The sequence below is a fragment of the Anomalospiza imberbis genome, chromosome 21 (assembly GCF_031753505.1).
Source record: "Anomalospiza imberbis isolate Cuckoo-Finch-1a 21T00152 chromosome 21, ASM3175350v1, whole genome shotgun sequence".
Classification (NCBI taxonomy): Eukaryota; Metazoa; Chordata; class Aves; order Passeriformes; family Viduidae; genus Anomalospiza; species Anomalospiza imberbis.
Window position 1 is genome coordinate 9682452 of NC_089701.1, and position 22765 is coordinate 9705216.

General features: G+C 54.0%; 1 protein-coding gene across 2 annotated transcripts; it reads right to left on the bottom strand.

Moving 5' to 3' along the window:
- Positions 1-1352: 1352 nt before the first annotated feature.
- TPRN (taperin) lies at positions 1353-18694 on the bottom strand. 2 transcript variants are annotated; one of them, XM_068211513.1, is made up of 4 exons: positions 16495-18694; positions 2624-2801; positions 2280-2407; positions 1353-1422 (listed from the first exon to the last, which is right to left on the bottom strand). In XM_068211513.1, the coding sequence occupies exons 1-4, from the start codon at positions 18646-18648 to the stop codon at positions 1360-1362; spliced, it is 2523 nt and encodes an 840-aa protein (XP_068067614.1). In that variant the 5' UTR covers positions 18649-18694; the 3' UTR covers positions 1353-1359. The 2 variants fall into 2 exon arrangements, with proteins under 2 accessions (XP_068067614.1, XP_068067615.1); XM_068211514.1 differs by having other exon boundaries at positions 2280-2404; positions 16495-18693.
- Positions 18695-22765: the final 4071 nt, after the last annotated feature.

Below are 22765 nucleotides of genomic sequence, written 5' to 3' on the forward strand. Positions count from 1 at the left end.
TATTTAGGCACCCAGGGCAGAAGGGAACAGCTACAAGTAGGCATGTCCTAACATTTAATCCTGTGTTTTTCAGTAGAACAACCTTCCCTTGCTGCTACAAAAGACACCAAACCAAGTGCAAGGTATGCAGAGCATTTTCAGTTCACAGAGCTGTGTCACTTGAGCAGACATTCATCATCTATAATAGACAAACCAGTAACCATCAAATTTAATCAAAGATACCAGCCTGTTCCTTTGGATGACGCCCCACTCATTCCATAAAGCCCAAAGAGGCTGGATCTGTTCTCACCACATCTCTTTTAATCCCAAAGTACAAATCACATTAGCAGCACTGCTCCATCTGTTCCAGAGTGCAATTTTGACCCTGAGTTTACAGTAGTAGAAAACTTGAATGGAAGATTCTAGCAGATTCCTTTGCATATTGGCTGCATTAAACAATTACAATAGAACTATAAAAACCCTAGAAAAAACAAAAATAACCCACATTCCTTATTCAAGTTCTGCAGAAGAAAGGAGTGAAACTTCCCTCCTGTGCTTTGACTAGAGGAGCAGAGCAAGTGTGGCTTGAAGGAAGCAACCAAGAGAGATCAATCAGGTTTGGAACAAAGCAACAAGAGGAGCTGGCAAACTGGAGCACAACCAGCAACTCCCAGAGACTGGATGCCAGAGTTGGGAAGGACAGACCAAAGCTATGGCCAGTGTTTGGGAATCTTCAAGAGGCTTGAGACAGTCTGGACACTTCTCTACTGATTGGTGCAAAAATAACATCTAAAGCTAAAGGCATTCATTGCTCTTCCCATCCCTCCCTAGGGTGTTCAGTGAACTCCACAAGCATGTAACTGGCACATGAATTCCATGATGTTTCAGTGAAACCACAGCTGGAAACATGCCAAGGACAAACCATGAACCTTCAATGGTTTTCCAAACTGACACCAAATGTGTCAAATCACAGCCACGCTGTGAACCCACCTAACTGCCCAGTGCTCCACTCCAGAGCCATCCTCCACTGGGGAGAAGGGTTGCAAAAGCTGTCCACACCCTGCACAGTGCCTGGACTCAGACAAGCACTGAGAAAAATCAACATCCATCCCGGGATTACAGATGTCCTTCCCACACTTGCCTAACCAGCAGCTGATCTTGAACAAGGAATATGCAAGGCCACAGGCAGAATAAATCATACGCCTTGAAAGCAGTAATTCGGTCCCAAAATCCAGTGCAAATATTCTCCCAAGATGCCCGAGAGCATCTGGTCCACCCTTGGCAGCAGGATCCGGGAAAGCCGCGGCTGGGGGCGGTTTGGGTGGCGGTCCCGTGCCCCATGCAGCCCAGCAGCCGCTGCTGCAGCGCCGCAGAGCAGCCTCAGAAATAGAGCGCGGGCTCGCTGCTGAAATCCGAGAGACCGCCCTTCTCCGCCGGGGTGAGCTGCGGGCAGAGCACAGGGACACTGCGTCAGAGCCGGGCCAAGGGAGCCCCCTCACCCTTGGATGATGCCTCGGCACCCTGCCCGGGCTAACTGGGTGTGTTTGGTTAGTGCCCCCCTCCAAACGTGCCCTGGAGTATCAGAACGTCCTGCAGTGGTTTGGGTTCGAAGGGATCTTAAAACCCACCTCGTTCCAACCTCCCGCCAGGGGCAGGGACACCTTCCACTATCCCAGGTCACTCCAAGCCCCATCCAACCTGGCCTTGGACACTTCCAGGGATCCAGGGGCAGCCACCCTGCGCCAAGGCTTCACCACCATCAAAGGGAACTATTTCTTCCCAATATCTGATCTAAATATCTTCTTTTTTTAGTTTAAAACCATTGCCCCTTGTCCTATCACCTGCCCATGTAAAAAAAAAAAAAAAAAAAAAGAACTATAATCTCCTTGTTTTTTCTAAGCCCTCTTCAGGCACTGGAAGGGGCTCTGAGCTCTCCCTGGAACCTTCTCTTCTCCAGTTGAACACCCCCAGCTCTCCCAGCCTGGCTCTAGAGCAGGGGGGCTCCAGCCCATGGAGCATCTCCCTGGCCTCCTCTGGACTTGTTCCAAAACATCCATGCCTTTCCTGTGCTGAGCACAGAGCGTGCCAGCTGCCTTGAGTCTGCTTCACGCAGCCGGGGAGGGGCAGGTGTGGTAGTGGCAGTGGGACCGTGTGTTGGTCCCTTTGGGAGCAGTGACACAGCTCCCTGGGCAGCAACACAAACACAGGTGTGCAGGGGAAGGCACATCCTGTCCCATCCACCGCCTGGAACAACCCCCACCCCACAAGGGAGCACAAGGGTTGGCTATTTATAGCCTCACCATGACTTGGTTCCCATGGGAATCAGCTTCCTTTGGGAGGGATCCCTCTGCAGCAGGACCCTCATACTTCTGCTCCTGCCACTCGCTGAACTTCACGGAGTGCTTTGGGGTGTAGCTGGATAAATCTGCTGGAAAGAGAAAGATGAGGTAAATATTCCTCACCACCCAAAAAGAAGTGGGACCGGGATCCTGGCAGGGACAGCGTGGAAGCTGCCCATCTGCAGCTCCCTGTTCACCTCCACTAGCATTTCCACCCACGTGGAGCCCCTTATGAGTGTGTGGGAAACATGGGCAGTGTCAGACACCACTAGAAACCCACGGCGCCAACACAGTGCTTCACTCACCTGAGTTAGGTGTACTGGGATGCAAAGTGCTGTTTGGGCGTGGAATGTAAAAGGTACGAGATTTTTCCTCCGTTTCCGAAGCGTGTCCTTCCTCTTCCTCATCCTCTTCTGCCAGGGAGCTCTCTGAGGGGTACTCAAACATCGTCTGCAAACTTGTCTCGTTGAAAGAGATCTTCATCTGGGCAATAGCAAAGGAGAATTATCAGGGAGAAGCACAAGAACCCACTGATCCCCACGCTGGCTCTGGCACGGGCCACTGCACATGCCAGGGCTGGCCCCCGGTTTAAAGCAGCCACTGCAGATCCCCCAATCCCTCCCCAGGTGCCTTGGTGGATCTCTTGCCACGCCGAGAGAAACCCCAAAGGCAGAGCCAAATGGATGGGATGGAGGCAGGAGGCCCAGGGGTCTGGAGCACCTCTGTCTTTGTGCCCTCTGCCAGCACCTCACACTGACACCCAGCACCCAGCAGGAGCTGCCACCAGGTCTCTCATGGGAGAGACAAGCTGGAAAGCACCCACAGGTTGGAAAGGTGACATTGCTAATTCCTGGCAACTCCTTTGTGTATCCAAGCTCCAGAAAACAGAAACATCCTTGATCAGGACTCCAGTCTTAGGAGGACATTCTGGCAAAGAGCTATTTCAGCTACATTAAACAGGGCTTAAAACCAGACATGAGAAGAAGGAAGCAGCTAAAGGAGAGATGTTAACAACTGGCAGCAGACAGGGAAAACACTGGACAAGGGGGAGGCCTTAAAGGTTCTTGTTTGAAACCAGTTTTATCTAGCATTGTCACTAATGACCTTTCCACCGTAACTGGGAGACTGGGAAATGAAAATGACTCAAACACAAGGGTTCATCAAGGGCTAACTGGAATTTTATGGTCAGGAAGAAAACTGGAGAGCAAAAACACTAAAAGTGGAATTGAGTTTAAGAGCAACCCTTGCACTAAGAAGTTCATCACATGTGAATAACTGAGGAAAATTTGGGATTTGCTACAGGACTGTAATCATTATTAGGATGCTTCTTAAATAAGCCAGGAATGAATGCTGGAAACAGGGACTGCCTGACTCTCTCCTCCCTGTAACACCCAGCAGGCAATGAAGTGACTCCAGATGTGCTCGTCCAAGCTGAAAAGAACAACTGAGGGCAGGGTTTGTTGCCCTGCAGCCCTGCCTGTCCTAATCATTACCTACCGCTGTGCTCCAGGGATCTGGTTACAGGTCACCTCAACAGGTGCACAGGAGAGTCACTGGCAAAAACTTCACACCAGCAAAAGTGAGGGTGGAGAAAAAGCATAAAAGCTCTTTGTAAGTACTCCAGAAAATAACCACCGAGGAGCAGAGAATTGCTGATGCCAGCACACATCAGACAAATAAGAAGGATAAGCTTGCCAGGAATAAGTTCATGCCAAAAGTAGGGAAGTATTTAGCCAACACAGATCAAGGTTCAGAGGCAGCTGTCTAAAAGGCTGTTGTGATCCCTTTACTTCTAAATACAATTAAAATTCAGCTAATAGGGTTACGAACAGAATGGAAAGGACATGGCAACTTGTGACAGGTGGCAGGAGCCCAGTGGCTCTCATCTCTCCAGATGCTGGCTAATGACAGGCCAGGGGCAAGTGCAGCACATTTATCCCACAGTTCTGTCACACAGAAAATCCCCAGAGGCTGGGAAGTGGGACCTGGCCCCAAGCAGCCCTCAAGCACCAACAGTGCCCAGGTGCACCCATTCCCTGTCACAGCAGTGGTCAGAGCACTGGAGTGACATTATTAGGGGTTGCCAAAGTCACACCTGGATGTCCCCAAGGGCCAGAGCTCCCAGCACGTCACAGTGCTGCCCATGCACAGGAGCCCTGGAGCTCTGGAGGGACCAGAGCAGGATGGGGAACATTTCACTGCTGCTTTTCAGCAAAGCAGCGAGGGGAGCTTAGTTTGAATCTGGGTACCAGAGGGAGCAGCTGCAGCTCCTCCACACTGCAAACCACAGCTGGAGCTGGAGCTACTCTGCCCCAGGGCAGGATGGACCTTGGACACAGGCTGGCTCCCTTCCCCTGCTCCCGGGAGAAGGCGGGATGGAAACTGCATGGAGGGAACCAGCTGCCTTTCCCCATTCCCTGCCCCAGCCCCAGCCACTCTGAGTCTCCCCAAAAGAGGAGAAGAGTGATTCTATTTCAGAGAAGAGGGACTGGAATGAAATGGTCCTGAAGCTGAGAGCATCCCAGTTGCTGCTCCCTGAATTTCCCATCCCTGCTGCTGACCTAGATGCTCCCTGATCCGAGCCAGGCTGTCACTGCTCACAATGTGGTGTCTGTCCTGTGGGGATGAGCCAAGCTGCCAGGCACAAAGGCCACCAGGGTGGAGGTGCCCAGGGCTCCTGGAAGCCCAGGAGCTATCCCAGAACCAGAAACTGCACAGAGGTCACTTACCAGTGCTGCCAATGGCACTGAAGGGCAAGAAGTACTTGGCTAGACATGGAAAACAAAGCAGACAGGAGAGATATGCCTTGGGGTTTAGAATTTAAGCTTGGGAGATGGAACTAAATCTTCCTGATTTTCTGCTGTCTGGAGGAAATCTTTAAGAAAAATTACTTTTGAGTCCAGTTTGGACCAAAGGTGCATGCAGTGCTGGAGGAGAAAACAGCCTCAGCAGGGAGCAAAACCAAAGAGCAGAATAGAGCAGAAACGGCCTGGAGACACCCACATCCCACACAGAGCCCACAGACAACACTAACAATCCAAAGTCAACAGCTCCCACTCTCCACGGCCAATTTGAAGCAGGAGGCATTCCTTGAGCCCTTGACACAACAAGAGCAACCAGCCAGCCCCGGGCACCCAGGGCACAGCTGGGGCCAAGATCACCTGCAAGGCTTACACAGGCAGTTGTGTGTGGCACAGGGGCACAAGTTCCCCCATACCACACTGCCCTGCCCTATGGCAGATCCCAGCCCCTGCTCCCAGAGCCTGCACCAGGCAGAGCCCACGACTGCTGCAACAAAGCCCTGGGCACACCCAGGCAGAGCAAACACAAGGCACAACCAGGCACTGGCACAGGATGGACCCTGGGGCACTCAGCCCTGCCCACGGGGGAGAGCCCAAACCCCAAAACCTGCTGCGGCAGCACCTCAGCTCCCCTCTCTAAGCACAAAAGGCTTTCAGGGAAGCACAAAGTAGCTCTGCTTGACCCAGCAGAACACGGAGGGCGAAGCATTCAGGCAAAACCAGGGGACACACGGGGCAGAGAACTGCTCTGAGTGGCTACAGGGCACAGCTGAGTGCTGTGTGCAAGGAACACAGGCAGCTTCAGTCCCAGGAACCAGCCAAAAAGGAAAACCAAGAGCCCAGTCATGGCACAGACAACAGGTTTGCACAGCCAGCAGCGCCTCGCCAGACCACAGGGACTTTTATGGGAACACAAAGGCAACAGGGGACGTTTCTTTAGAAGAAAAGCGTGTCGCAGCAGAGCCAGGATCACTGGAGCCCAGCCAGAGGCCTCTGCCCAGCCTCTCTCAGCACTGCTTCCCCTGTTTCTGCCCCAGCAGCAGCTGCCAGCTGTGGCAAGGAAGAATTTTACACCCTTCAGCTGTGGATGTTTGCAGGGATTTGTCACTCTTTGCTCAGCTGGAGGCTTCACCCACAGCTGTGTCACAAACCCAGGGTCCAACCCAAACCCATATATACATGTATATATAAATTTATATATAAATACTCTGCCCAACAATCAGACACACTGGAAAGAGTAAATCAGGCTTTTCAGGAAATATTGTGCTGTTCAACCGATAGGTTCTTGTTGCCATAGCAAAAATCATTTATTTATTTGCTAGGATTTGAACAGTAATGAGTAATAGAATATCCAGGAAAGAGAAGCCAGGGCAAACATTGCCCAACAAAGCGTAAATCTGAGTAGTTATGCAGATCTCATTTAGAAAAGGGAAGTCAACCTTGTGTCAGCTGTCAGAACTCAGGCTGCACCCAGACCAGCCACCAAAGAGCCCCCATATACAGAGATTTATTAAAAACAAAAATAACTGGGTTCAATAAATCAACCTACAACATGAGCAGTGACAGTCAGCAACCACCTCACCTCCAAAAGGGAGATAAGAAAGTCTGCAAGGCAGTATTAATGACCGAGCAAACACCCGACGGCTTCTCACACACCAGGGACCTCTCTGGAAGTCTCCAGGGGTTAATCTGCATCCTCAGCTCCAGAAGAAATCTCCTTACTGTGGCTTTTCTCTTCTCCACCCATTATTACATTTGCTGCTTGGCTGATGAGCCAAAGCCAAAGTGATAACTAGGGTGTTCACACCTTTTAAACTGAAACCTCTTTGACAATCCAAATCCTCACCTTGTAACAGCCAGAAAAAAGTAACTGATCTAGGCATTAAAAGAATAAAATCATCATATAATTATATTCCAGCAGGAAGAGTCTGAGCCAGCATTTGATCCCCATCACAGCAGCCCAGAACAGGGGGGCTGAGAAGGACTGAGCCCCTCTCCCCTCCCTGTGAGTGGTTCCCATCTCCTAAACCCGGGGTTCCTGCCGGGAGTTGCCATCCCTGCTCTGTCCTTGAGGAGCAGCATGGGATGGCAAGTGGTGAAGCACAAGCTGGGCTCCATCCCTGCCCCTCTGCCAACCCACAGCACCTCCAGCACGTCCCAGCCCAACAAGTGCCTCACCAGGTCCAAACAGCTGAGCAGCACCAGAGATCAAGACCTGCTCTCTTCACGTACTGATTTTCCTCTCATCGTGGTCTGTCCTCAACAACTCCCAAGTGACAAATCCAGGGACTGCACTGACTCCTGCCAGGTGCTGCTGGGTGTGATTTAAAGCAGCTTTTCACACCTGCTCGATTACAGGATCACAGAATATCCTCAGCTGGAAGGGACCCACCAGGATCACCCAGCCCAGCTCCTGTCCCTGCCCAGACCCCCACCAACCCCACCTGTCCATCCCTGGCAGCGCTGGCCCAACACTCCTGGAGCTCTGGCAGCCTCAGGGCCGTGCCCATTCCCTGGGGAGCCTGGGCAGTGCCAGCACCCTCTGGGGGAAGAACCTTTCCTGCTCTCCAGCCTGACCTGCCCTGGCCCAGCTCCAGCCGTTCCCTGGCTCCTGTCCCTGGTCACCGCAGACAAGAGATCAGTGTCTGCTCCTCCTTTCCCCCCACAAGGAAGTTGCCTCCTCTCAGCAGCACAGGAGGGTTTGGCTGGTACCTGCACGAAAGGTGGACAATCCAGCATGAACACAAAGCAGGGGTCGACATCTCTGAGAGATCAAGCACAGGCAAAACAAGGGTTCTGAAGAACCTTGTGCTCCTGTGCCACCTCACATCGAGGGACATTTGCTGCTGCAGTGGTTGTCTAAAGATTGGGTCAAGGAGGCACAAGACATCACCTGATACCTGAAGCTGCAGCCAGCTGGGAGTGTCAGCAAGCCTGTGCACACAGAGCATCCCAGGGAGGGCTGGGAAGCTGCTCCAGCTCCAAACCCATGGGGTCGGTGGGTGGAGGCTCAGGACCTGTACAAAGAGGAGGTTCTAACACAGAACAGCCTCCCAGCTGCCACAGAGTGAGAGGGAAGGTCTCTGCACAGACAAATAACTGCTTGTGAGACTGGAAACAGGGGAGAAGCAGAGATTTTATAGTGGACAAAGATCCCCAAAGGATTTACCCTGCCATTCCCTTCTGACCAGTCCCACAGAGCAGCAGATTTAGTAAAAGGAGACAGAAAAGCAGTTCATAAACTCCAAACCTCTGCAGAGACCTTCAGTTTTTTCACAGCAGCCTGCAGTCAATGATCTAGACAGCTCCCATGAAAAGAAACTTTTAGATAAAGGATTTTTCGGAAAATGAGCCATTTTTTTGGAGTTAGCAATGAGCTTGTACTGAAAACAGTCATGTGTCAGCCCAAATTGTTGAATAACTCCAGGCACAGACTATGTGGGCAGCCTGAAATAGTGCCCTGGGGACTGCAGAATCACCAGCACATCACCAAGGCATTTGCTATCATTCAGATGATAAGGAGCTTTTGTGCCTCTAAAGCCCTTCCTTGACACAGAAAGAAAGGGTTTTTCCCTGACAAGTATCCCTAGGAACAGAGGGGACTTGAGGCTTGCTTCTTAAATCAGATTAACCCTGTACTGCTATGGCTGAAGCATTCTAAATATGCCCAGAAACTGCAGATGGCAGTTTAGAAATGTACTTTCTGTCATTCTGAACAAAAAGAAGAGTTTTGGGGAACTGGAACTATGACACCACAGAATCACTTGATCATGCTTTTCCAAGAAGTATTTCCTTGAGTGTAACACTGACTTTTGCTCAGCCATTAACTGCACCTCGGTGAGTTACTGAGTAGAGCTAAGAGCACTAAAGATTTACAGCAGGAGCATGTCAGGGAAGCCCTGTGTGGCTGGCAAAGGAGACATTTCCTTCAGGAACACATCCCAGCTCCCAAGCCACAAGGCAAAACAAGAAAGTCTCCATTTACAAGGCAGCCCACAAAGCCAGCTCTGTGTAATCAATATGCTGAAGCACATGGCAGATAGGAGCAATGCATGGAGATTCGAAATATTAAACTCCTTGTGCAAGACACGGGCAAGTTTCAAATTCCTGATGAGAGGTGACAGGGTAGGGACAGCCCCGAGAGCATGTGGGGCAGGTGGCCTGGTTAACTCTTCCCTTCACTGTGCAGGACAAGGGGAGATTCCAGTGCCCACACAAGCACAGCTGGAGCCTCAGTGTGCCAGGGCACAGAGCAGCCATTCACCCTGGGAGCCCTTTAGTCCTCCTCACATCTGCAGGCAGAGGAGTCAGAGGCTTCCACAGCTTAACAAACAATTCAAAAATTACTTTCTTGGCCCCTAAGAACTGGACAAAGCTCCCTACTTGTACGAAACAAATCTCATCTGAATGCACAAAGGGAGCAGGATAAGCAAGGTACAATTAGTGTCAAGACTTGGTGTCCTTATGAAAGCCACACAGAGCTCCCCAACAGCACAGGAGCTCTGAGTACAAACAGCTCTGAGCAGCCCATTTGTAGCTACAACGAGGTGCAGTGCTGGGAGCTGCCACCCATAAACATTTCTGTGCAACCCAGACTGCCCAGAGCAGCTCACAAAAATACCTGGGTTTAGTGCTGGAATGAGACCCATGGAGCATCATTCCATGGGAAATAGAGAGCGGCTGGAAGCAGAATTATTTCCCACCCCGTCAAGGAGCTCATTCAGGACCAAAAGGCTCCCATTATGTGAACAGTATGACCTGCACAACAGAGTTCGTGTCTCTCTTGCCCTTGCTCTCTCTTTTAACATGCAAAAGGAACTTCCTCGATGAGAAGCAAGTGCAGCAGGTTCAGCAGGAGCCTCAGGGATGTGCCCTCAGAGCTGCATTTTCAGCAGCTGCAAGCGACACAATTTCCCTACACACACAAGTGTTTTGTCTGAGATATTTCCTACAGTCTTACAATGCCCACAAAGCAGCAGCTCCATCCTGCCAAGTTCCCAAGATCATCCAAAGGGCACTTCTCGGAAAACATCAGCACCGAGTTCCTCCAGCCCAGATTTTCCCAGGATGTTTGTGAAGTTGGTCTGTGTGATACAGACACTTCATGTGACTGTTCCCACATAAACTGGCAAACAGGGATATCCTCCCAGCCCCACAGACTGCTGCAGTCACTGGAAGAGTCTGGGTCGTAAATAGGTTTTAAATTCAGGTTTCACTTGGGAGGGGGGTGAGTACCACCCCTGAGGTGAAGGAGATGCTGCTGCAGCAGCTCTTATACCCAGATTTCCTTTACTGCCACTGCACCCAGAAACTAAATATTTTCATTTTCTCTACAGTTCCCTAGATATAACACAGACCAGCAGGATTCCTGCCCCAGCCACCCCAGTGTCCTCCCTCTGCTCTTCTCAGAACACCATGACCACTGGAAAAACCAGAGTGGAAAGGAAAACCCAAACCCGAAACAAACTGAATCCTTGAGATGGAGGGAAATTATAAACCATCTCCAATCTGGTCCACAGATTAGGGAAACTGATTAAGAGAACGTTAACTGTAATCCTCGTGATTAGAGTTCAGAGCACAAAGTACTTCAAATCTCCTCTTGAGCTCTGGGGCAGGCTGAGCCCTGGGCACGTCCTAACCACCTCCAAAGCCAGGCTCGCCTCTTATTTGAGTAAGAGTTTCTATTTTAGCCCATCTGTCCATTCCCTGCAGTGCTGACAGCAGCAGGCAGGACACAGGGGCAAGAGAACCAGGGGAATTTGGGACCAGCTCAGGCTGTCACTGCAGCATCAGAAGCAGCATGGGAGTGGTGAGGCCGTGCAGAGCCTCAGTCACAGAAAGTTTCCCACTACAGAGACGAGATAAATCTGACTCCGACTCTGCCAGGGTTTCATACAACAAAGTCTCAGCACTTCAAGGTGCTGGCGTGTAGTGGGGAAACAAAAAACCACCCACTGCCCCACTGACAGCCTCGGGGGCAGCTTGTGAAATGGTTTAAAAGCTGTAGCTGCAGCAAATTCTGATTTCCAGGCTTCAGCTATATCAACATCACAGAAAAAAAATCAGTGGAATTTGCCAAGGGCAGGAAAATGGCCCTGTCTGGGTGAAAGAGCCTGCTGCCATCTGACAGCTAATGGAGATCATCTCCGCAGGGGAGGGGCCGCACTTCATCATCCAAGACATTTATTTCCTGAGCATGACTTATCACTGCTGACCTCATCTCCTAAAAATGCAATACATCCACGTCAGATACTGCCATGGCCCCTCCTTAAAGGTGGCAGATGAATCTGCCCCAGCAGAGCACAGCCAGAGACAGAAAATAGAACAGGAACATGCAGTTCTCCAAGAGCTAAAGAACACAAATCTCTGCCCTGACCCCTCCAAAACACAGAGATGACATAATCAAATCAATTTTTGCAGAGCAATTTCTTCTTCTACTACCAGATTAGTTTACTTGTGTTATGGTTAATTTATGTGTGTTATACATTAAAAAAAAAACCAAAACAAAACAAACAAACAAAAAAAAAAAAAACTTCAGGCAGCTACCAGTATTTAGACTCCACACTGTGCAGACTTGTTCCAAACAGGTCTGGGCAGCAGCTGAAAATGTTGATCCTTGCCAACATCCCAAACCTACACCTGGTTCTCACAGGAGACCATCTCCAGCAGAACTGAACAGATGGAAAACTACAGAGCAAGACGTTCAGCAGGTTAGATCAAGAAAGCTGCTGTCCATGATCAAAACTGAGGGCTATTTAAAATAATTTTTTACAGACTTTTAAGTGGGAATTTGGAAGCCACATTCAGGCATTATGCAGCTCAAAAGATTAGGACATGGACCATGCTGAAGTTTGTGTAAGCTGGAACTTCTTGAAGTTCAGCTGAACTTTGAAGACAATTTAGCTTTGGACTGCAAGTGTTTGGATCCCAGCAGCCTTGTTCCTGTAATCCCTGCTCACACTGGGCTGCGACTTGCCTGCCAGCACACGGCAAACTGCCAGCTGTGACAAGCACAAAACATTAAATCCATCAACAACCTGATGTCTGTTGGCTCTCAGGTCCTGTTATTCACAGGACTTTGGCTGGCCTGGCCAGAACTCATTCACCTTCCCTGCAGGATCTCCAGGAGGTACCGGATCCTGGAGAGGAAAACACTTGGGACGCACTGCAGGAGTGACACGCTGAAGGAGCAGGGCCAGGGCAGAGTCCAGCCTCCAACCAGAGGAGAGCCTGAAGCCCAAAGCCAGTGACTGCTCATGAGGAGCCCAGCTGGCTCTGCAGTGCTCTGTCCTTCCCTAGCTCTCACCCCACACACCAGCCACAAGTTCTGCAGAAACCCAGATTTCTATCTCACCGACAACTTTATTGCACGTTATTCTGGCAGGTAACCAAACCACCACTGACTCTTGTCAGCTCAGATGAGCAGGATTTTATCCTCCAAGATCCACATCCTGCAGCAAAGCCTTCCCTTCCTCCTGGCACTGCTGACATGCCTTTACTTCTCTGCAATAACAGAGTACAAAGAGGAGCTCTGAGCAGAGGCCACTAACAGTATGCTGCATCCTCTGCCCCACTCCCAGTTTAGAATAAAGGTCAGTAGGTCTCCTTCCATCCCTGCACATGTATCCTGTCCTCTCTGAGAGCCCAGCCAGCTCCTCCAGCAGCTGCCCAGGAGCTCCTGGCACGTCCCTTCAGAGCTGCAAACACACTCCTCAGACTGAGTCCCACGCACACTGCTTTATCTGAACTGCTGGTGGTACTGCCTGGAGAGCTCTCAAAACAGCCCCAGAGCAGATGAACAGCCCTGAAGGACACCTGAACCCCTGCAGGAGCACAGGAGCTCCAGCTCATCCATCCCCCAGGGTGAGCAGGGCTGGGGGCTCTGCCCTCCACCTGCAGACCCTGATGTGTCCCATCCCACACAGCCCCACACTGACCTTCACAGCCCCTGTCCCCCCACAGCAGCTCCACAACAGAGCTGGGAACAGATTTTTTATTTCCAATACATCATCTTCCTCTTCCTCACCAAGCGCCAGCTTCAACCACCAAAGTAACAGCTGCTTCACATATCTGAAGGTCTGGAAGGAGCAATAAAGCTGTTTATCCTGAAAGGCCTTGAAGCAGCAGCATCCCCCAGGCCACAGCAAAGTCACGAGTCCCACAGCCACTGTCAGCAGCCAGGAGCAGGGGCTGGAGGTCCCTCTGTGCAGAGCGGTGCTGGAACCCACTCCCAGCCTGTCCCAGCCACCCTCCCAAAAAGCCACGGAGCATGTGGATCAGGGGACATGCACCACATCAGCTCCACTTTGCTGGCACCACTACCACAGTCAGGTAATCAGTGGCCACACATGGGGATGGAAAAGGGAGGCTGAATTTCTGCATTTGAAGAAAAATACCATTTGCGTCTCAGAGAACAGTGGGGTTCAACTGGCAGGGTTGACACCCTCCCTCCTAATAAATCATTACCCCTGACTGCACAGACAGCCATTGATCCACAGCATTTCCAGACTATGCTGACCTGCTGTTTATCTCCCAGATTCCTGCTGGGCATCAGCAAACAGTTAAACTTTTCCAAGTTCTTGAAGTTTCACTATGCACAACTCTCTTGAGTATGGAGCATAATTACAGACCTTTTAAAAGCAAGGTTTGGAAAGGAAGATGCTTGGCACAGGAAGGGCTTGTTCACCCCAAAAGACACAGAAGCTGCTCACTAAAACCAATATCAGGTTTTGACACCCCAAAAAAGAAAGGGGATTGGTTTTAACAAACAACTGCAGCTCCCTGCTCACAAGAACAGTCTGTTTCTGCCCAATTCAGGCCAAAATCAAGTTTCTGAAAACCCCAACACAGCTACAAAACAGAACTCTTGTTTTTGGCTGGTTTCCTTGGAGACACAGAGTGATCTCTTGGGAAGAAACCAAGGAATGCATCTTAATACAAGCTCCTTCCTTTTCAGGCATCAACACTCAGCCTTATTACCCAGACTAAAGCCACAAACATCCTCTAGGTCAAGAGTAAACAGAAATCTTTCCATGTCCCCATCAGCATCTTCTAGACCCTGGCTACAAAGTCATACTCTGTGCTTGACTGAGCAGGAAGGAAGTGAAAGAAAAATGGGTGTTTCTCCCATAGCACATTTAATTTCACCCAGAAACTTGTATCTTGACTACTTTCCTTCAGCTCCATCTTATTTTTCATAGGGTCCCTATTTGTTTCAGCTTCCTGAGTTCTGCAAATATATCAGGCAGTTCCTCCTTTGCCTTTTAATCTCTCTCCTCTCAGAAACCAAATATTTACACAAGTTCTCCTGGAGGACGACCCCACATACAGTTCTTTGGGAACAGCTGTGTGTGCACCTTGCAGAATTTGGCACCTCAGCTGCACAGCAGAGCAGTTAATGCTGTTAAGCTGATAAGAACAGGGGCAGAGGAGCTCCATGACCTGCCCAATGCCACACAAATCCACCACTGACACACAAAACCGTAGTTAACCAATATCACACAATATTTTAGGCTGGGAAAGGTCCTCTGGAGGTCTCTAGCCCAAACTCCTATCTTAAGTAAGACTGACCTGCCAGTTGCTCAAAGCTTTTCCCTGGCAAGTTTCAGACAGCTCCAAGGCTGGACATGCCACGACTTCTCTGGGTTTGACCAACCAAAACACAATCCAGTCACTGCATTGGACTTGTGCTCATCTCCCTCCTTTTTGTACTGTTAAGGACACCTTCCACTGTGCACCATTTAACTGGTTTTACTTGAGTCTTTGCTCTTTGTGTCCCAACAGCATTCCCTGCTCAGAAAAATCAGCTCCTCAGCTCCATCAGAAGTAGGGCTTACCCAAATATGATCATCCCACAAGATTCCCTCTGTATCCTCTGCTCCATCTTAAGGGCACTCACAACTGTAACATGCTGTATTAATATTTTCACCATTTATACTACACACCTGATTTGGTGTAAATCAATTTTACACCCCAAACTGAACCTGAAAAGAGCCAAAACAGCTGCAATGAGTGTAAGCCAGCAGGTGTTTAAGCAGCAGAATAATTCCAGTCTGACCAAGCATTTCCCTGTAGAAAAACAAGGAAAAGCTGCAGGAGCACTGAGCAAGAATCAACACTCTCTGCTCATTTGCTTGTTCTGGATCTCAAGGTGCTCCAGACCTGCTCCCTGCATTAGTCACCATCAAATTACCACAGGCTTCGTGCTTAGGGAGGAATTTGACAGCAGCACTCCCTGCCTCCCTTCAAATGAGATGCATCCTGCTCAAAGGATTGCCTCAAATTATAATGCTCAGCGCCTCAGGCACCCATGTGCATTCAGTCCCTCAGTTATCTACCTGGATTTGGGTAACGGAAATGTCCAACAACAATTCCCACTACAACACGTCACATCACAGCCCTAAAAGTCAGGATCTGCCACCACTCCTCTTATCACGTCCAGATGCATTTCACCAAGCCCTACAAAGATTAATTCTCAATTTAGGGCTCACAACGATCTACATTACTCCCCAAGCGTGAGAAAATCAGGCATTCGCTCACTCCAAAGGCATTTGGAGTAATCAGCATCTCCTGGACCTTCAGAGCTGTAGCTGCACATTCAGAAGGAGCAGCTATAATGGTATAATCCTATCAATGGGAGTTAAGTTCTTACTGATCTCTTTCTGCCTAATCGAGACCTAATTCTCGAGCCTCTATCAATAGATCACTAATGCAGGAAGATGGCAATACAACGGGCAGCTCAACATGTCCAACCCCTCAGACACAGCAAGCAGAGCAGAGCGGGAGGGCAAGTCCACAGCTGCTCCAACCACGCAGCTCCCCCCCGATTTCCTAAATTCCTGAAATACTTTACTTTCCATTATCGTGTCTCCAAGAAGGGCTGGGGTGGGAGAGGCCCTGCAGCTGTGGCAGGGCATAGCTCACCCTCAGCTGCTTTGTGGGACAGACCCCAGTGCCCCCTCCCTCAGAGCAAATTCTGTTCAATTCACCAAGTCCCATCTCCCAACTGTGGTCCTCAGGTTCCCTTTAAAGTTCCAGGAGACAGTAAAAGCGAACAAGACACTGGGCTTGCAGAGTTGCAAGCTCTTCTAATACTGGATATCATGAGAAACATTAACCTCTGGTTCCTTCCTCACCATTCTGAAATGTCCTTCGCATCAGTGTGGTGGAGTTCCACCTTCCCTCTCCTGCTCTCCACAGCTTCACTTGTGAGTCCGTTTCACCCCCGGCTTCAGCCAGCTCCGAGGGCAGCCTCTGGCTCCCACAAGGAGCAAACACACTGCCCGTGTTCCCAACAGTGCCCCATGAGCAGCCAAACCCAAAGCAGTCCCGGGCCGCTTGCAGCCTGGCTGCTGGGCACAGAGGTGCCCGGTTACCTTCTTGCGGCGCGAGCCCGTCTTGCTCATGCAGGACCTCTCCAGGGACAGGTACCCCCCGATCACTTCAATCTCGTTCACCGTGGGGTAGCGCTTTTTATGGGCTATCCCCACTTGAGGCCCGTCAGCGTTCTCCACGGCTTTGCCTCTTCCTTTGCTGTCCTCCTCCTCCTCCTCTTCCTCCCGCTGCGGCCTTCCGCTGGCATCAGCGAGAGCCTGCAGCCCCAGGGCCGCGGGCTTCCTTTTGGGCACGACAGTGAAGGTGCTGCCTCCCCGCTGCTGGGGGGCAGAGTGTGGTCTGTAGAGGGGCACAGAGGAAAACTCCATCTCCAGCTCAGGGCCAGCTCCTCCGGGCTGATCCGCCAAGCTCCCCGTCCTCGCAGCCGGGCCAGCCCCGCTGTCCGGCTCCACAATGTCATCGATGTAAGTCACAGGTACCAACGGATCCAGAGGCGCCGGTGGGGAAGTGATGGGCTCTTCCTGCTCCGGGGCGGAAGCCCTCGGGGGCTCCTTGGGTGCCTTCTCCTCCGAGGGCGGTGGCGGTGGCCCTGGCCTGGCAATCTGGGCCGGCGGCCGAGCCGGGCTGCCCTCTCGGCGGGGCACGAAGATGAAGGAATTGCGCGAATTCAGGCGCAGCTTGGCCAGAGCCTGTGCCTGCAGGTCGTGGGCTGGGATGGCCGCCAAGTCGGGTTTGGGGGCCGGGTGGATTTCGAAGGAGCCCCCGGCCCGGGGGGCTGAGGCGGAGAGCGGCCGAGCGGCGCCGGTGGCACTGGGGACCGGACTGGCACTGGGCAGGGGCGACACGGCCACTTCGGCCTCCTCCGGCTTTGGCCTCCTGGCGTTGGCTCTGGCATGGGAAGGGCTGGCGGATGGCACTGGTGGCCCCTTGGGCGTTGCGGGGCGGCCGGCGGGGACAGCACCGGGCTCGGGGACGCGGGCGCTGGGGGGCTGCCCCCGGGGTGTGACCGTGAAGGAGTTGGAGCTGATCTTGTGAAGAAAGCAGTTGGCCTGAGGGGCCACAGCCTTGGGGGCAGCTGGGACCGCCTGGGGGGCTGCAGCCCGAGGGGGAGCCGGGGCGGGCTGGGGGGCTGCGGGCTCGGGGGTGAAAGCCCGGGGGGGAGCCGGGGCGGGCTGGGGGGACACGGGATGTGGGGTGACAACCCGGGGAGGTGGTGCGGGCTGGGGGGGGACAGCCCGCGGGGGTGCCGTGGGTTGGGGGGTGACAGCCCGAGGGGAAACTGTGGGCGGGGGAGTGACAGCCCGTGGCGGGGCCGTGGGCGGAGGGGTGACAGCCGGGGGGGAAGCCGGCTGCAGGACTGTGGGTTGGGGGGCCACCGGCAGCGCTGGGGGGGTGGCGGCCCGGGGGGGAGCTGGGAGCGGCGGAGGGGTGGCCGGGACCGCCGGCGGAGATGTCGGTCCCGCCTTTGGCGCCGGAGCCCGGGGGAAGCCGGGTCCCTTCTGGAGGGGCGCGGGGTCGCGGGGAGAGCCGGGCCCCGCGGGCGGAGCGGCCCGGGCAGCGCCCGGTCCCACCTGCGGCGGAGCCGCGGCCCCGCCGGTCCCGGGCAGCGCGTCCCCAACGCGGCGACGGCGGCCCCGCGGCCGCTGCCCGAACTTCTCCAGGAGGCGGCTGACGGTGCCCGGCTCGGCCGCCTCGGGCGGCTCCGGCGGCTCGGCCGTCTCGTAGATGACGACCTGGTCGGCGCGGATCTCGGCGAGCGCGGCGCCGCGCCGGGCCAGCAGCTCCCGCAGCGGGTCGGCGCCGGCCGGGTCCCGGCGGCGGGCGGGCGGCGCATCCCCCGCGGCGAAGCAGGCGGCGGGGTCGGCGCGGGACTCGATGATGAGGATGTTGTCGGCGCGGATGGTGCGGATGCCGGGCACGGCGCTGTACAGCTCCAGCAGCTGCTGCAGCGGCCGCGCCGCGCCGCCGGGCCCGGGCCGCCCCTGCCGCAGCCGGCGCCGCTCGCTCTCCAGCCGCATGAAGGGGTTCTCGCGGAGCGGGCCCAGGCTCTCCGCCACCACCAGCCGCTCCCCGGCCGGGGGCTCGGGCTCGCCGCCCGCCCCGGCCAGCTTGGCCCGCTTGCGCTCCAGGATCTCCCGCTGCCAGGCGGGCGCTGCCCGCGGCCCGGCGCCCAGCGGCGGCTCCGCGCTGCTCATGGCGGCGGCGCTGGGGCTCTGCGGGCCGGGCCCCGCCGCACCGGGGCGGCCCCGCGGCACCGCCCCCGGGCCGGGCAGGGCCGTCCCCCGCGGGGCCGGGGCGGGGCCGGAGGTGCGCCGGGGCCGCCCTGCTCCGGGCCGGCTCCGGGCCGGGGTCAGCGCTCCGCCCCCGCTGCCCGGGGCAAGGGCCCCGGGGCTGCCGGACAGCGGCAGGTCCCGGGCACGGTGGTGTGATCTGAGGTGGTGCCGCATCCCCAGGCTGGGAACCGGCCGGGCCCCGCCGCCCGCATCGCCCTCCCCGCACACAGGAGACCCCCGGCCCGCGACACGAGCCACGGCGACGGACACAGAATCCCAAAACACCCATATGTGCCCATTCCCCCATCCCGGACTGGTCCGTCTGCTGCCAGCCGAGGACAGGATCGATAAACGCCTTTCAGGGTCACCCTTGGGATGTCGGCCGCCGTCCCAGGCAGAACAGGGAACCAGCCCTTGACTCTGGAGCAGTGTCCGTGGTACCCGGACCGTCAGAGGAGTGTTTCAGGGAGAGCTGTGATGGACACAAGTGGAGTTTTCCATGGCCCATGGCAGCAGAGCGGGAGAACATTTTTCCCATTTTGCTCTTCTTGGCTGCCCAGGGAGGTCATGGAGACGTCCCGAATCCACCTGGAAGCGTTCCTGTGTCACCTGCTCCGGGTGACCCTGTCTTGGCAGGGGGCTGGACTGGACGATCTCCAGAGGTCCCTTCCAGCCCCAGCTATTCAGTGATTCAGTGATTCAGTGATTCATTGATTCACTGGCAGCCACTTGTTGGACACAAAAGTGCCGCCGCGGCGTTATTTCCAGTCAGCGCCTGTTATCAGCCGCCCGCAGGTGTCTTTGGGAAGTGTGTGCAATCAGGAAACGATCGCTCGGCAGCGCAGCACTTCCCACACCTCCCAAATCCTCGCCTGGGAGACTCGGGGGACACGGCAAGCCGTGACATAAAATTACCTTTGGGCAGGACTCGGGGAGGTCCCCGAGCCGCACCCGGCACGGGCGGCTGCCCCCGCTGGGAGCCGAAAGCACAGGTGTGTTTACGGGAACAGCTCCGTATCCTGCTGATAAGGCTCCTACCTTTGCACTCCCGAGCCACAACAGAGCAATTGCACTCTCTTCAAACGAGACCTGGAAATGATAGCACTAGAAATAGCTCTTACTGCCGAAGCTGCCGGTGCCGGGTGCCCAGCTGGGCTGCGTGCCCCGCGGAGCTGCGCTGCTGCAAAGCGGCACTCTGGGGAGGAGGCAGCTCCGTGCCTTTCACCTTAAATAACTCCGGGCTGATGTGAGGCTCACGCATGACCTGCCGTGCTCCCTCAAGCACGGGTCCATCACGCACCATCTGCCTCCAGCCCTCGCCGGGCCACAGCGGGCGCCCGGGGCTGAGGATAAAGAGCGGAGCAAGCGGGTAGAGACATTTCCCCGCCTCTGGTGACTCATGGCTCAGGCACGTCCAGAGCCAACAATGTGCCTTTGTGCTCGGAGATCTCAATGGATTTCTCTTTCGTGGTCTTGTCTGGTTGGCTTTTGAGCGTGTGTAAAGCCCGTAAATCCTGAAATAATGAATCCCACACAGTTTTGCTGCACCTGGCGCAAAGAAAACGCCTCCCTTCGTGGACATTGAACCTGACATCTGCTAGTTTCACTGCATGCCCGCCTGCCTTTTGAACAAAACAATAAATCCAACCATTATTCATCCCCTCCCCTGCCAGTCAGGATTTGAGAGCCTTCTATCATTCCTGTGAACTGCTCCAAGCCCCGGCTGAGTCAGTGCCACAGTGTCAAGGGCTGGGCAGCGAGACTTGGCCGGCAAGCAGCGCCCTGCAGCTAATCCCCGGCTCGCTGTGTTTACACCCGCGGGGAGCCCCGGCGGAGTGCCCGGCGCTGGTCCTAAGGGGCTCCCGGGAATCCCGCTCGTATTTTGGCACAAGAGGGAATGCTCGATCACAAAACCCAGGTGTGATGATGACAGGGGCCAGCACCGGGAGGCTGTGATGGCAAAGTGCCACCGTGGGGCACAGGCAGAGCTGGGGCACGGCTGATGCGGCTGCGGAGCTGCAGGAGGAGGAGGCAGATACAGCACGACAGGGGCTGGGGCTGAGGAACAGCCCCAGGTACACCCAGGGCACGAGGGGACAGGGAGAGAGCAGGGCCCAGCGCGACTCTGTGTGATTTCACCTTAAGCTCAGGCCCTTGCACAGCTCCCACTGCAGTCTGTGTCCATCACCGACTTGGTGCAACAGAGCACCAAGGGAGAGGGAAGAAGCAACAGGGAAAAGTAATCCCTTGTAACTGGGCTTCTCCAGCAAATTTGACTTTGTACCTCATGGTGCTGATTTAAAACCAGGACACATGGAATGGCTCCAGGATAAAGGATAAAGGATCAAGACCATCATTCTGGGCACCACGCCCTCCAGGCACCAGTGGTGCCACAAGGCTATGCAGTGGGTGGTAAGGGATTAAAGGTGATTTCTGTTACCTGTCACACAGCTGAGGTGAATATGGCACGTCCCACCTCACTGTGGTGGTGGCACATGGAGAATATCCCCAAATGGGGAGGATGGAGAAACGGAGGCTGAGATCCCAGGGCTGAAGAAAAATGGCTCAAATGACAGAGCTGTCCAGCCTGTTTCTCTTTGTGCTGAGGGGCTGCAGTTACCACATCTATCAGAAGATGATCATGCAGGTGACTGTCAGCGTTGGAGATAAGGGGAAAATTGAAGGTGGGAGTTCAAGCCAGGGCTGCTCCCTTCGGCAGTTCACTCAACAGGCCCGTGGGAGAGAAAGCGGTTTATCAGAATTCATTCATTGCCTTCTGCCCTCCTGGGGACGTGCTGTTTTGGAGCCGGTCTGCTTTCCCCAGGGGGATTACCAGGCCTTTAACCTCCCTTGGATTTCTCCAGGGCTCTGTTTCTGTGTCTGGGAGGGTGCTCAGGGATTAGCCTTCCTCCCAGGAAGAGGCACAATCCCTAATGCGCTCTAAATTCCTTAGCACCCCATGCTCACTAAGCCAAAGGTGCTGCTGGAACCTGAATCACTCTGAGCTATCCCTGTCCTATCCCCATGACTGGATTTGTGGCTCCCAGATGGTCCCTTGTTTAAATTATCAGGATTTTTTGGTTTTTGCTTTTTTTGCTTTTTTTGTTTTCCTCCCCTTTTAGCTGTACCTGGGCCTCTTGTCCCTCATGAGCTCTGCTCCTGTGTGTTCAGCTGCTGCCATGCAGAGGTGCCCAGTGCCTGTAGGTCCCTCACCTGCACCACAGGTTCATCACACATAATTTCCCTCACACAGCATCTGCCAAGTGCCACTCCCTGGGTTTATAAACTCAGCCAAAGAACGACAACAACAACAAAAACAAATGAGAAAAAAAACCAGCTTTCCCAGAAATGTCTCTTTTTATTAAATCATGTCTTTAGCCCTAGAAACATTTGTGTACTCAAGCCTGGTTATCCCACACAAAGCAGCAGAGCCCCAGAGAAAGCCGAGGCAGCAGAGTTGGCAGAGGGCTCCGGAGTCAGGCAGGGTTGGCCCCAGCCCTGGACAGCAGCAGCCAGAAACCAGAGCGAGGGTGCTGGGGTCACTGTAACCTCCTTCTCGCTTTTCCAAGGAGCCAGCCTGCTGCTCCAGGGCCCACCAAGGCCTGGGAGAGCGCAGTCTTTGTTTTCAAAACTCTCCACTGGCATGTCCCCGGTTGGGCTCTCCAGCTCCCGGGGCTGTCTTGGGCCCAGCATTTCCAGCTCCTTATTGCCCTGCTGTGCCTTCAGCTTCCTGCTGGGACGGGAGAGCAAGGATGTGCCGGGCAGGTCTGTGCGGAGCCAGCACGGATGGCTGCAGCCACGCTGCCCTGCACTCGAGCTGGGTTTGGGAAAGGAGCAGGACGCTGTCAGCTCCCTCTGAGCTCCACAGAGAGCAGAGGCAGAATTAGCAGAGTGGTTTATCTTCACAAGGTTTGTCAACTGATCAGTTCCACTGAAGTGGTCTGGGGCTCCCCCCATTATTTTGATAGCATTGCTTCTTTTTCTGTGAAAGGTGAAAGAAACTTGCTCAACCTCAAAGTTTAGGGGCATTACTGGACAT

Coding starts and splice junctions, on each gene's coding strand:
- TPRN (XM_068211513.1), bottom strand. CDS start 18,648: ATGAGCAGCGCGGAGCCGCCGCTGGGCGCCGGGCCGCGGGCAGCGCCC. Junction 2,802..16,494: donor CGGGCTCGCGCCGCAAGAAG/GTAACCGGGCAC, acceptor GCTATTGCCCAG/ATGAAGATCTCTTTCAACGA. Junction 2,408..2,623: donor TCCCAGTACACCTAACTCAG/GTGAGTGAAGCA, acceptor TTCTCTTTCCAG/CAGATTTATCCAGCTACACC.